The sequence below is a fragment of the Stigmatopora argus genome, chromosome 9 (assembly GCF_051989625.1).
Source record: "Stigmatopora argus isolate UIUO_Sarg chromosome 9, RoL_Sarg_1.0, whole genome shotgun sequence".
NCBI classification, from domain to species: Eukaryota; Metazoa; Chordata; class Actinopteri; order Syngnathiformes; family Syngnathidae; genus Stigmatopora; species Stigmatopora argus.
In genome coordinates, this window is record NC_135395.1 from 12,560,224 (window position 1) to 12,575,513 (window position 15,290).

The 15,290-nt window shown below is 39.6% G+C and overlaps 1 protein-coding gene across 1 annotated transcript; it reads left to right on the forward strand.

Moving 5' to 3' along the window:
- Window positions 1-7,754: 7,754 nt before the first annotated feature.
- On the forward strand, window positions 7,755-12,055 carry stc2a (stanniocalcin 2a). Its single transcript, XM_077610425.1, has 4 exons — window positions 7,755-8,095; window positions 9,351-9,493; window positions 10,519-10,730; window positions 10,869-12,055. The coding sequence occupies exons 1-4, from the start codon at window positions 7,957-7,959 to the stop codon at window positions 11,215-11,217; spliced, it is 843 nt and encodes a 280-aa protein (XP_077466551.1). The 5' UTR covers window positions 7,755-7,956; the 3' UTR covers window positions 11,218-12,055.
- The last annotated feature ends 3,235 nt before the right edge of the window (window positions 12,056-15,290 follow it).

A 15,290-nucleotide genomic window follows, 5' to 3' on the forward strand; every position in this document is an offset into this window, starting at 1 on the left:
TCATCCTAATTATACCAAACATAGAAAAGCCATGAACTAGTAAAGGCAAACAACTAAAAATAATGGCTCATTGATCATTCAAAGCACCTCTAAAACGAGGTTAACAAAGTGGCTAATCAGGGGAGTATGGCAGACTGGCAGAGTGGTGCAGTGGAAATGTAAATGGAATGGAAAATCTCTGAGAATACAAAAGTAAAATACTGAAATTAGATCTTTACAGACTTTATTTACTGCATAATCTCATATTGAATTTGAAGTCTGTCTGTGCGCATATCCCAGTACATGTTTGCTGCTCCCTGTGAGAACAGTGCAAGAAAAATAACGGTAAATCATGGGCAAGTTGTGGGATAGTCTGGTTCTAAAGTCCTGAGATTTTTTTTCTCAAGTCCCCGTCCACCCTGTCCCCAAATGACTGTTACAGTCTGAGGACACCTAGACTAACTTTCACTTCGTTCACGTGTCATTATGTTCTTTCAAACTTCTACAGTCTACTTCTTCTGATGCTGTATCACATATTAATTCATAATCTGAGTTACATTAGGATAATTTTTCACATTTGGCTCTCTTAAAATTGTAGTTATTCAATAAGAAAAAAAAATCTATTAGACAATTGACACCTGGAATAGACCCACATGCTACATTCACAAATGCTGAGGTCCGATGTTATAAATTTCCCATGTGGACCTTATGAAGGAAACCTGTATGCCATCTTCAATAAAGGCTCCTTTTATCCCCTGAGCTCCTCAGAGCAGTCTGGTGAGGGGCTCTGTGCTAAAAATAAAGATACATGCATATGCATTTTAGCAGTTGGCCAACCTATGAGAATTCTAATGCTTTCACTGATACTTTAAACCGACTGTCCGTTTACAAATAAACAAGAGTAGATTTTCATTAAAATGAAGAATACCTAATTGTAAAAACAACATAAAAATAGGCATTGAGACAGGCATCTGTGGAAACTGAGAAAGGGTTGGTTTGCTTTAAAGCTCTTATTTTCATCCCCTCCCTGTATCACTTGGTGTATTGTCAAAATAGTTATACTTAATCAGTGAGATTTCCCTCAGGAACAAAATGTTCTTAGTTCATATCCGTAGGTTTACACTAGTATGTTTGTGTCCCCAGCTCCTCCTGCAGCAAGGAGCCTGTCAAAACACTTAACCATCTCTGCATTTTTAAGGAAATGGAGATATTTTCCCTCTTAACACAGCCATGATTAATAGTCAAATTATAGCTTGTGGTTATATGATTACTTGTGAATGGGTATGAGCGTATGGAGGATTCCAAAGTCAAGTAGCAGCTATTTACAGTGTAATGCTAAAAAGGAAAAAAAATCCCAAGAACACAGGCTGCCAGACACCAAAAACACAGACAGATTAAATCAGCAAATTGTGTTGAAAGATGGACCAAAACCCCAATTCATTTAAAAAGTTTGAGTCAATCAAATCAGGGCACAAACCACAAGTGAATCAAGTGTTCAAATTTCATAGTCTAGTCAGTAACATACAACTACATGGTTTAAGCTCTTACCAGAGTCTTGGCAATAAGTGTCTTTATGGTCTGCCGTGTGCCCACTTTAACCACCATGTGAAAGGAAAGAACTATGGGCATTTTTTTAAACTCACAAAATGAGCATAAATTAGCCGAAGCAAACATTGCATCATTTGATGGAATATTATAAGGCAGTCTATAATTAATCAACTGTAATTCAGGGACACAGACAGTGGCAGGTTTTGGGACAGTCCCGTAGATGACTCTTAAGCCACTGAAATATTCACTCGTGCAGTGTGCATGGTTTTGCAACTATGGCTTTCATGAGTTATTGACACTTCTGAAACTATTTTGCTTGCAATTTCACATGTCGACATGCAAGTATGTAAATGGCGACGTGACAGCGAGGGTGTTTATGGTCAGTTAAGATAGAAACGTTTTCTTCTTATATTAACCTGGCCTTTCAATTTCAATTGAGATCCACCTTTCCCCTAAACATATATAACACAAGTATATGTAGATTATGAGTTGAATGCCTTTTTAAAAAGCCACTTTGCTTTAACTGTTTCACTTCAGCTTTTTTTTCTTTAAACATTTTTTATCTTTTAAAAACTCTTTTCGCGGAAGTCCTAGGCAAGGACTACATGGGCATAGGATATAGCAATACAATGGTATACATTGGAATGTATAACAATGTGTGGCAACATTGGAAATCAGGTGCCTGTAGGTAAATGGTTGCCATAAAAATACTTACTACTGCTGTATACTATGGTACTTTATGTTCATATTTTGTAGGTAGATACAACGCAAAGAAACAAACATTTGTTACTAATTATTTAAAAATAATAATAATTTGGCTGTAGCCATGGCCAATGGTAATGTCCAATCAGGATCCAGATGTCAATAGCTTGAAAAATAAAGTCTATAATTTCTACAAACTCAATTAGAGTGGTGACTATGTGATTTATCATAAGAATTCAAAATTGGAGAAGAATCTTGTAAAGTTCTCAAGATATAGAGTTATGTGTGCGGGGTTTGGAGCGTGTTTGGACCCAAAAGCAGGGAGGGAAGCAAGTAGAGATAGGGAGTGAAGGTGGACTAACATAAGTTTTAATAAGTTGGGATGCTCTCAAAAATAACTAGGACTTAAGAACCAAGAGAACAAAACCAAAGCTTGACGGGGAAGACGCAGGAAGTCTTGGTGCATGGGACATGGGGGAGCACACGTGAACACAGGCGACACACCAGCGACGATCTGACAAGGAAAAACACCAGGAGCAGGCAAAAGTGAACTCAATGGGCAATTACAAGGACAGGTCACTCGGGGGGAAAAAAACAGCAAAACCTGACCAACCCAATGTGTATATAGCAACATTTGTCAAGCCAGGCATATCTTTACTACTTCTCTTTCCCCAAATGATCTACATCCTATCTACCTGCATCTTTTCTGCTCTTTCTTGACACTGTCCATCTGTGTTGATGTTGCTGGATGAGTAATTGGAATGTGCACGTGTTTGTACGTGCACGCACATGTCCATGTGATGGGTTCATGGTGCTGGATGGTCCAAGGAGACTTCTCATCTGCTGCAGCGACCCACCCCACTCCTCCTCTCGGCTGGCCTTACGGAAAAATCCAGCCTGTTCCAACATGCACATAACAGCGATCAATTACCCCATACTTTGTGGAGCACATCGTAAACAACAAATATCCTGAAACAATCCACAATTGAAACATCATGGCGTAGCAGATGTGATAAGTTGTTTTGAGCTTAATGAGCTTACTAATTTATCACAGCTATTGTAAATCTTTAATATGCTTAAGGTCTATCATGTCCTCCGCTTGACAAGCATATGCTCTTTTTAAAATGCATTGTACCAGTCCAACGCCAGGGCTATAAAAATCTGTAATCACAAAGCAAAATTTATATTGAGTACTCGACAAAGAAGCCCCATCACACAACACTTTTCTAAGGTTTCTGGGTTACACACTGAAGTCATTATCATTCGCTGGGTCTGACTCTGCCATGTGATAACAAAGTTCCCATCACATTGTGCACCACTTTCTGTTCATCTGCAACTTCTATAAGCATCACTTTTCGGATCAATACAACAATCAGATTTACAATGGACTTTAGAAGATTTCTCTGTCACATTCTTTATACAAATACTATTCAGAGATATTTAAAAGGAGTATAACCATTTTTTAGGATAGTCGTTTTACTTGTTGGCTGATCACTGCCAGACCTGACAATTAAAGTGGATTGGAAGTCTAGTGGCTACGTGTCAATAATACCTACATGTGAATTTTTTTTAAACAAATTAGAATAAAGCTGATTTTTGCATTTCTTGGTTTATTTTACAAAGTTTATTTTACAAATCCAGTAATGTACCCTCATGTGAAATGGGGCCATTAAGACTAGGTGTCAAAAAAATGCTGGAACTAAGATAAAAATATTGAAGCTCACTGCAACCTTTGCCCTTTTGGGTAGCATAGAAGTGCTTCGCAATTGAAAATCATGAGAAAGGGCATCCAAACTGTGATACTCGCATTTTGACCTCCGCAAAATTATAACAGCATCGATAAAATGTCTGCTCCCATCTTTGGCAGTTACTTCCTGACTATTATTTACATTTTTCTTCCTTACTACACATCAGATAAACTGAAATTATATATTTTTCAATGTATTAAAGAAAATTATTTCGTTGAGATGCTCATGATAATAAATGTGTTGTTTGTCCCTTTAATAGATTGCTGGTGTAGTCACAAGTGCCCCCAAAGGGCCTCCCCTCACCTTAAGGTCTCAGCCTGGACAGAAGAATTGTTTTGTTGCAAGAATACTGTGAGCAGGCTTGTCTTACAACACAGTCTAATGATGCAAGAACAAATGTCTCTCCACTAACACTCTTTCTCTACGTGCACTTCCCTGAATATTGTCAATTATCCCCCATGGCTTGGCTGACCTGACTCTCAATGTGGGTCACAGGCCGCACAATCACCTGGTAATTACGAGAGAGTAAACAAGCCAAGCCAATGGAGAGCTTTTAATGATTGTCAGGATGCCACAAAGGGCCCTTCAGCTCTAATGAGGAGTAAGTGTGTCATATTATATTACACAATTGTTGGAGTTGGCCATCATGACAAATATAGTATCTCTGCCTGCAATGTTGTGGGATCAGGGAAAATTTGAGGACCCATGTGTGATCGACGTGTAAGCTTGGCCCCTTTGCCTCAATGGTGTCATCTGAAATGACCTTACATAATAAGCCCTTTGCCCACTTCTTGAATCAGATGATTAATTGCTCACCGGTTTTTAAGCAGCTATGACACCATGTGCCACCCACGGAGTGAGTTTTGGCTTCCTGTCTCAGGCTCATAAATAGGGTCTTTGTCTGCAATCCCCTCTCATTTGTCCCAGCGTGCCCACCTATCAGAGAGGTCGACCCCTGTGTTTCTAGTCACGATGACATCACCTCCTCATCGAGGCGAAGGTGATGTCTTTCTATGGGCCATCTCTTTCTCCGTATCACTCAATCACTCCTTTGTGCTAGCCAGGCCTGTGGGCTTATATGAACAGTAATGAGAGTTTGCAATTTGCCAGCGCAATATAACCCACACAAAGCAAAATCTATAATAGCGCATTGTTTTAAGCAAATTAAATGAGGTTCATGGGATGAGGTGCTCTCACACGTTGCAGTACTCGGAAAGCTTGCTTTGTTGGTCAGGTGCTCTAGGGATGACGGACCAATTTGCTACTTTAGGCATATACGATACATCTGTCTTTTTAATACAATCTCTTATTCTGGGTAAGAACACGCTTGTGATGGCTTGTTAACATAATATTAAGCTTTACACAGTGCACATGTAAAGTATATATATATTATTTCTCCTGTATTTTTGAAAACAGGCTTTTTTTAGATGACACTCCAGAAAATCTGCAAATATGCTGTGACAGCAGTAACATTTCATTCAGTTTAGTTGTAGTCTAACACCCAAAAAGCAGGCATGTTTTGAGTTGGGACCCCTGGCATGTGATCAACTAGTGAAACCACAACAAAGAGTCCAGGCTGGGGGCATGTTTGTATGTAAAAAGGGGACTATGTGGGTTTATTGCTACCAGAAGGAAGGTTTTGTGGATGCAAATATTACCAGTTTACACACTCCTTACAGTACCTTACAGGCAGCATGTGGTGGTAATTGTGGTTCTCGTAGTAATTCTTGTTGTGTCAATTCCTCCGGCATCTAATAAAGCATGTCTTGAAATGACTAGCATACTTGTCTATATCCATCACATTCATCTGGATTGGGTCACATTTTTTCCCATGGATTGTGAATGCAGCATCAGACTGAGGTGACTCGCATTAGTGGCCTGTGGTCAAATGCAACTAGCTGATTGGATCATGTTGAGGGTGTGTTTACAGCGAGGGTGGGTTGCAACTGACTTCAGTTGAGCAGGAGATTTCTGTTTGTGGTTGTAGCTCTAGTGGAAACATGCAAACCCTCCCAAGACATGTGCCGTGGTGTGTTACACTCTCCTATGTGAGATGCCCTAATCCAGCAGACTTCAAATATTGCTGTATTGCAATTTCCACCCTGTTCCCAGGGTCCTTAAGCATTTTGTGGTGCATAGACTGGAATTTTTTTTTCTCAAGAGAATTCTGAGATGGCCATGTATCGTACTAGGTTACGCCACCATGTGACACTTTTATTGAAAATCTGAAAGGGGTATACATAGCCAAATCATTACCTCATGTCCAACACATCCAATTCTCTGCCATTTACTGGTTAACAAACTTTATTTGTTAAAAGATATGAAATGGAAAACGAAGGCTAACATATTATGAATAACAATATTAATTTTGATCCAGCAAAATAATTCCCATTGTGGATACATGCACCTGTAATATGATTTTTGACTGTCTTTCCTGTAACTCGAACATAACACTGTTACATTGCTTGCTAATCTTACTTTTGTTTTTAATATATTTTTCCAATAATACAACGTGCCCCCACCAACAAACAATCCAAATTTGAACAAGCATTTCTTGTTCTTTTATTTTATTTTATGTTATTTCAGAACATCATAGTATAAAAAAAATAAACTACTTTTAGCCACACCGCAGGCTCTTTTCATTCCAAATTTTTAAAAAAAATCAAAGAAAAAAAATCTAGAAATAACCTAGTCAAATTCTAGGCCTGTTTTTTGCTAGGTCACTCTGTAAACACGTTTAGATGTTTTCCATTCCTCCTCAAGCCTGGTGATGAGTTATGCACCACTCAGTTGGTACGCGGGCAGAATTTGGTACGTGGGCAGAATTTGGTCCGCAGGCCGGTAAATGGGCTGCCAGAGTCTGTATGTGTGTTTTATATACCCTAACCCTATGCTTGTCATACGTATACTAAACTATATATACTGTATGAATTTTAAACATATATTATCATTGCTTAAAATTATTTATTTTTTTACTTTCTTAGATTTGTCTTGTGCAAAGGCACTAAATCACAGGTGGAATAGAAAATGTAAAGTGATGCCTCATCAAAATTTTAATTTTCTTGCTTACTTGTTCAAAAGTATTTATATTTTGTTGACTGCAGCATGTGCCCTTTCTTTTTTAAGCATGATTGAAATGAAAATGTTCTTTTGTTGGGCTAAATCTCACAGTCAAGTGCTGCATTGGGGCAACTGAGTAGCTATTCGTATCTATGGGGCCCCCTAGAGGATTATTATCTAACTAAACTTTGCCCACCACTCATTTTTATTGACAAATCGTTTCCATTTTTGCGGAGCGGATAACAAAAGTAAGCCACCTCCCCTGGCATTTGGGTGCATTGGGGCATGCAGGCAGGATCACACCATGCACCAACTTCCAGTGGAAACCGTTTCCATGGTCACTGGAAACCATTTTTATGGAGTGCTTTTGAACTGAATTATATTCTAAAAAAAAAGAATAAAAAAGAAACCACATTTTAATCCACACTGTACATTATATTTATTTCAAATATTCTGCTCTTGTCTAGTTAAATGTATCTTATCCCCCCTGTTTTGTACTTGACACTTTCATCAGCCACCAGTGGTACTTAACTAGTGATTTTAATAAAAACTATTATTATTATTATTATTGTTTTTTTATTTTATTTTATTTTTTTGCTCCACAGTTTAATGTTAAAATGGGGAAGTTGATGTGGCCCCGCCCACAAAACAGTGGACAGTAACGTCGCCCGCTCTGATTGGCTGAGAGGGGCCGAGCGACAACACCTGTTTAACTCCTTCATCCAAATTGACACCCGGGACTCTTGAGAAATATAGGCAGCATCCAGGGCAGCTCATGCAGTCACTTCGACACCGACACCGAAGCGCAGCCGCGCGGTTCCCTGCCCAGAGGTGAAGCGTCACGTATCATCCACGCACGTATCGCGCACGCTCCCCACGTACGCTGGCGGATCTTCGCAGGGAAAGGTGCAGGGACGCGATGTTTCTTAAAGTGGCCGTGGTGGTGCTGATTCTCTCGGTACTGGAGCAAGTGGTTGGCTCGGATAATAGCGACAATTACGACACCCCGTCGGAAAAGCTGGTCATCTCCAAAGGACGCCTGTCCCTGCAGAATACAGGTCAGCAATATGGAACAATTGAATGGCTGTAAAAATCTGTCTTCTAGCCACTTGACAAACGATATGTAAATAATTTTAACATATTCTGGTGAACAGTTCATATTTTTTTGTCCTTACATTTTACTGAGCCAAGGTATGCATTTCGAATAAAAAATGTTACTGTATGATACATTGCATCTCACCCTACAAAAATGCTACAAAAAAATGAATACATTGGTTAATTATGGGCCTTCTGCCATCTAGTGGAAGAGCATTTAAATGTTTTGCATGTCATATGTTACTAGCAAGGATGGATGGCATTTATTTGGTCTTGGTAAAAACAGCTTTAAAAAAAAAAAAAAGCAACTTGGAAAAATTGGAACATTTCCCAGAGCACACCTGATGATCTCTCACGGAATCTTGCCAAATGGGTTGTCACGTCATCATGAATTTCCAGAGTACGGGATGAATAAAGTTTAATCTAATGTAATCCATTAACTTGTTTGCATCTGACTCTTGGTACATGGTAAACGGACACCACTGGCAATAGCGCTGCTCTTAATTAATTTCCATTCCCTCAAACGTACTGGTGCAAATAAAGGCTAATTTCCCTGATGGTATTGACAAACTCCCAGGCGTGTTTAATAGTAGAGTACCCCCTCCCTCTCTCACACTCCTGTAACAGCAGCATGTAACTCAATGCACGCTGCGGCCAAGCTCGTACGATCCAAGCACATTCCCCTGATGCCAAAACAAGCACTGCCGTCAGCGGCTCACTTTTCCTGTGCACTTAAGTTCAACTAGGGCTCACAAACCAAAGGGCTTGTGTGGTGGTTTTGCATATAAAGGCAGAGGAAAAGCAGCTTATCGGCAATTTGCCCTTAATGAAACTTCATTGGGGTCCAACAGGTATGATCTGACAGTTTCAAATTCAGCAGCATTTGCCTTTCATAACTAATAGGTCAGTTGAGTGGCAACCAGTAGCCAATATTCACAAGGTTTGTTATTTAGTAACACATATAGTCATTTCATTGCACACGTTGCCATTCTGGTAAAGCTCGGAGGAAACGCTCGCATCTGCAATGCACCATCCCAATACTCAATTTAGGCTTTGCAGTTGGACTGTGCTGCATCTCTTCAGCCCTACTTATCATTTTTCTCTCATGGGCAAAATAAAAAACACTTGGATTTGTGTAAATATTTGTTTGTGTGATGTGTCAGGCAGCTTTGTCTTTTACACACTACTACCTCTTCTAATGTGCTCTTTCTATTCCAGCTGAGATCCAGCACTGTCTTGTGAGTGCTGGAGACGTCGGCTGCGGTGTGTTCGAGTGCTTCGAGAACAACTCCTGCGAGATACGAGGGCTGCAGGAGATCTGCATGACGTTCTTACATAATGCTGGCAAATTTGACTCTCAGGTATTAGTGGACCATTTGCAATAATTGTACAACCAGGGGGTAACATTCCTTTACACTGACTCGTTTTGCTGGAGTCATCTGGGAAGAGATTTCATTATTCCTGTTGTGCTCTGCAAAAAAAAAAAGCTTTTTTAAATGACAAATGATGAGATCTTAACTACACGCTTAAAGAGGCAATAAAGACCTTTTCCAATACGTAGAACTGTTTTATGCATAAGATTGAAAAGAGTGCGCCTCTTAGAAGTGCGTTATCTCTTTAGTTTTTTTTATTGATTGAAATCACGTTTGCCATTTATTTTGGCTAGAAATGGTAGGGTTTGAAATGGGTATGGTGTCGCACTGTGTCTTATAAGGCGGAGTACCTACCCCCTCTGTTCTTCCCCCTCGCCTAACTATTATCGGGGGGCTGAGTACTGAGAAAACTGTCTGGCGGTTGCCACTCCCTGGTTCTAAAATGTGCCGAATTAAGCATTCAGCATATTAATAAAGCATATACGTGTGTATTTTCTGTTGTTACGTACACTCCCCCTACCTGTGTTAGTTATTTTTTATTCCCCCGATCTCCCTCTCTCACCTCCACTAAACCCGGCGATCATTCACTGCTAGCCCCTCCCAGTCAAACTGGATTGGATGTCAATTTAGTCAATGGCAGCCGATAAGTTAAAATGTTGCATACACACTGCCCAGTCATACTCTAGTCTTTCCTTTCCTCCCTCTTGAATGTCGATTGCTGTCAATGGCAGTGAATGAGCATTTTTCTATAGGAGTTCCTGCTTTTTTGTAAATAATGGTACTTGTAAGACTGCACAATGTCCGTCTTTATCTCCCTGATATGATATAATACATTGGTTAACATTCTCTTTTCTCTGATTGAACACTTTTTTGCCCAGCCTATGATCGAATTGCCATTTGAACAGAGGATTGCCGTGTCAACACAATGTTGGGCCAGAACTCAACTTGTCTTCTAGAAGCTATGAAAAAGGGCTTTGTCATAACATTGTCTTCCTGTGTGTGTTTTTGTGCAGGGGAAATCTTTCATCAAGGATGCTCTGAAGTGCATGGCCCACGGGCTTCGACACAAGTTTAGCTGTATCAGTAGGAAGTGTGTTTCCATTAAGGAGATGGTGTTCCAGCTCCAGAGAGAATGTTATATAAAACATAATCTTTGCTCAGCTGCTAAGGAGAATGTAGCCGTCATGGTGGAGATGATCCATTTTCAAGATCTTTTCCCTAAAGGGTAAGGAACTGGACAGAGTTTTTTAAGCAAAGCTTGTCCTCTCTAGGATATCTTTTAGACTTTAATTATTGTTTTCTTAAAGCATTTGACCTTTATTGGTTCAAACCATGTATCATTTATTGGCCTCTGTGTGCCTAGTCCTTATGTGGAGCTGGTGAACATTCTGCTGGGTTGCGGAGAGGAGGTGAAAGAGGCGTTAACTCGTAGTGTCCGGCTTCAGTGCGAGCAGAACTGGGGAGCTTTGTGTGACAGCCTCAGCCTCTGCTCTTCACTAACGCCTTCGCCCTCGGCTATTGAACAACGCCGCCCGTCGCCCTCTCACCCTCAGCCAGAGCACCCTCGCCACCCACGTCACGGTGACAAACCCGGTAAGGCTGGGTTCCACGCCCACCCTCGCGGTCGCAATCAGGGACTGCGTCGCCAGAGTCCAGATACCAGAGCGGTTTTGGAGCTGGAAGACCCCGAGGCCACTGACATTAGGAGGTGAAAATGCAGGAGATTACAACACTGATAAATCCAACACCATTTAATAGCACACTTGGACATTTCGCAGTCAGCAGAGAAGAAAGAAGCCCCTTTTCTGTGTACTTTTTTTTCACCTTCTCCAGTCATTCCAGCAATCCCACACATGGTAAACTTGCAGGGTAATTGTGGCATAGCATGTACTGTTATGTCTGACTTGTTTTTAATGAATAATGGGTATTATTATCATGATGATTTTTATTTTTAGGACTGTTTTGGCTCTAATCTAGCATTTCTCTAATCATACTTATTGTAAGATTTGACTATATTTGTATTATTTATTTTCTTTACGCAATGTTGATTTATTAAAATGTAAATAGGACAAAAAATGCTATATTTATATGAGTCTGTATAAATATAGTTAAAATATAGAACAGTGATTTAGGTGGTATACAGTGTTCTGTTGTTTTCCCTACAATATTGCATTTATCTCACATTGTTCTGTAGATATGTAACATACACCGTTAGTTTCCAAGTGGGAATATGTCTTGTAATTAAATAGATATATACTTGATAGTGAAATACCAATTGTACAGGTTTGAAGTCCAGTTCTGGCACATATGAATTGTAGTTCATTATTATAGTCATGTCGCCAACAAAGGAATTAGGAATTAACATACAACTAAGAAAGTTACCCCTGACATCCCTCACAACTGCAAATCCTTAGCAGGTTTACAGTATAGATGGATATGAGTAAAGAGTAAGCTACAATCTAGAAACAAATTTTTAAAACAGTCACATTATTGAGTAAAGAAAACAAAAATTTGTCACGCTGTCTTACCAGCAAATGTTCCAACATTGTCTCCAATCTTTTCTCTATCTACTCATCAGCACATGATTACATCTCACAGATGAACAATCACACAAAGAAAGGGGCTTTAGTATTTTACGCGAAGAACTGGGGAGATTGAATGTTCTGTTTTTATGTTGAGCCTCAAATGTCTTTGCTCTTGCACTTTTGTTTGAATTTTTTTTGGAATGCTGAAAGTTTCAGAATGAACCATGTGACCCACCACCACCACAAATGCGCCGCTTTAGGGTATTTAATTTGACCAAGCACCAAGTTCTGCATGTGTGCCCATTGTTTGACACAGTCAAATCAGTCCATTTTGCCCTCTGGAGTCACTCGCCAAGGTCAGCACAGATCAGAGGGCCTGTTTGAGCTGCGGGCGATAAAGCAAGGACCCAGGAAGTGGGCTATGTCCACACATGGATTGTGTTATTATAAATGTTATATTTACAGAGGCAACCAGAGCATTCCTCTGGGCCTCAGCCAAGAGCCAGCAACTCTAAGAGGCTAGCCTATGTAGGAAGAAGCACAGAGAAAGGTTTATTTTTATGTCTCCCCTCAGGTCATCATCACAAGCTGTTGACCTTTTAAGGCCAGCCACTCTAGCAGTTGAAATTAAGTTCAGAATCATGTCTCAATCACCTCTCAAAAGCACAATGGCAAATTAGAATTTACAAGTTTCAATTTCCTTTTGTTAGATGTGAAGAATAGGAATATTTCCCCATTCTGTTACAGAAGTTCGAGATCTAAGGAGACATAAGCTATTTTCTATTTGATGTGTAACATGACATGTTTAATGTAGTCGCTTTCATATTTGCAGAACAATAAACTAACCTTGTTACTTTTATCATCACACAAGGACTTTTCGTTTTTTCACGCGGTTCCTAATTAAAATTTGGGGATTAATGAGGTAAAAGGTCTTGGTAATATTAAAAGACTTGTAACCTGACTTTGTAAAGCAAACTTGGTGTCTAGCTTTGCACAATTTAGTGTAACCCAGTGGAAGCAGTGCAGTTGTTTCAGTGGAAACGAAGTCAGGTCAGTGGAAAATGTCTCAGGTGTGCACATGTCAAAAGACACCCGGTTCTCGTCTGACTAGCTAGCAGTCACATCTATTGGTGCTGAAATGCGGCCTGTGTTAAAAGTTTTAAAGTGTCAAGTACAGTGATGGGAATAGCTGCCATTGGCTTTTTAAAAAAAAATATTGTCAACAGATCAAAAATACATTCACAGTAGTACAGTTTTTCTTCTGTTCTTCACAAAAACTGCAAACTTGAGCCAAGCTTGCAAAAATATCTTCTTTTTTTAACGGTCAGGCTAGATGTAAAGTCACAAAACATACCAATGACTAATTTCACCTCCAGTTTATTAGACTTATTTTGTAAAAGCATCATGGCGTGGAATAACGGTGTAGTAATAGAAAATGACCGCTGGATGGTAACATTTCTTGGCTGTTTTGTGTGTGTAACAAATTCAACTAGAATTAGATCTATAAGTATTTGAACAAAGTCAGCGAGTAGTATAGTATATCTTTATTACTGGCTATGTTGACCATTGTCAAATAACCACTGTGTCTGCCTTCAGAATATTTTGAAGTGTTGCCTAGTCATTATCAATTTGTACTCTACTTTGATTAAGAAATGCAAATGTAGCTAGCGTAATTCAGTCAAAGGTCACAAGGTCAGTGTTATCCATAACACACAGTCCTGAATCCCGCACATGTGCTGACATTCATTCTCAACTGTGCCTTTATTTTCTCATCTGATATGTTCCTTTGTGTCTTTGCCTTTTCATTGATGACATCAAGCCACCTTTCACGTGGATGAAGGGTCAACAATTATAGTCAAAGGCATAATAAAAAGGACTGCTTGTTGAATGGCCGCTTACCAACAACATGATGCTGCTCATTGGACTTGAATTTGCTACACTTGCTTCGTTGACGGCAGCAGAGCTCTATCAAAATTGTGGAAAGACCACAAAGAGTGTGTTCTGAAATTAGACCTTAGATAACACATTTTAATTCTTTGTTTGTACACTTATCGGGTCCCAATTAGCCTAATTATCAAAGAGACAATAAAAATGCATGCCTTGCAAGAAGGGCCTCTCGAAACAAGCTGTGCTGTTAAACCACCCCAAAAGGACCTGCAGGACATCAGAATGAATTGGGTGGTGAGTGCAACTAAAGACACTAAACACGGGGTTTGGAATTCGAAATAGATGATAAACTGAGTTCACGATAATTGCAAGCCAAATAATTGTGTCATATGTAAGCTCATGGAAAATTGGACAGAAAAAGAATTTCAGGGTAATGTCATTGAAATTTGGTAAGAACAGCAACCACCAACAACTCCTGCCAGAACTTGTGAAACAAGCTTGCTTTGGTTGAGCAGGTTAAGACTCATCATCTTACTCCCACTGAAATAATGTATAATGCAGAGCTTCCACTGAATGCAATCTTCTCTCAGCTACAAGAATGATGAGCAAGACTGGCAAGATGCCCAACTATATGCTTTCTCATTCATAGAAAAAAATATATGGTTATCTTGTTTAATTGGACATGGCTTAATAAAAATGCATGTTAAATTTAGGGTCTCCCTAGAAGTCATATTTCCACATGTTGCTCAGGGAAACCAGGTTACGTTTTCTTCTTCAAATAAAATGTTCAGTATTCCCCGTCCTTGGAAGGTAAAAATGCAATAACGAACTAACACACCGATTGCAATTATATTCCAGATATCTTGAAAAACAATTGTGACGTTTTTAAATTAATTTGACATTGGATAACAAACTGATGGCCAAACCTGTCATTTTAATATCCCTTTATAAAATTCCATGATGTAATTTGCTATAACAGATGATGATTCTGCAAAAGATAGCAGGGGCAAGTGCTGATGGATGAAGTGGAGTGAAGACATTTGTGTGTTCAAAATTCAAATCGTTCCCTGTGCATTTTTAAGAAGCGCCTGTAAATAATGTTCCCTACTGTACTGCACGTTTTAAACCTGAAATGATCTACTAAAGATAACATTTAGCATCGATAAGCATCTTCCTTGGATTATGAACGTGTCCCCCAACAACTCCTCCCATTGATTTCGATGAATCCTTATTTGGAGGACAACATGTGCCATTCATTGAATATGGGCGTTCTGTACCCGCGGGCTACACAATGAAGATCCAATCAAATGATAAAAGAGGTCGTGGATGGGCGGGACTAGAGTTAAAATCCGGACGCCCATTGGCTTCCTGGT

What these genes read in the sequence shown, in the direction of transcription:
- stc2a (XM_077610425.1), top strand. Translation starts at nt 7,957, where the DNA reads ATGTTTCTTAAAGTGGCCGTGGTGGTGCTGATTCTCTCGGTACTGGAG. An exon ending in CCTGTCCCTGCAGAATACAG is followed by an intron (nt 8,096 to 9,350) that starts GTCAGCAATATG and finishes TTTCTATTCCAG; the next exon opens with CTGAGATCCAGCACTGTCTT. An exon ending in CTGGCAAATTTGACTCTCAG is followed by an intron (nt 9,494 to 10,518) that starts GTATTAGTGGAC and finishes GTTTTTGTGCAG; the next exon opens with GGGAAATCTTTCATCAAGGA.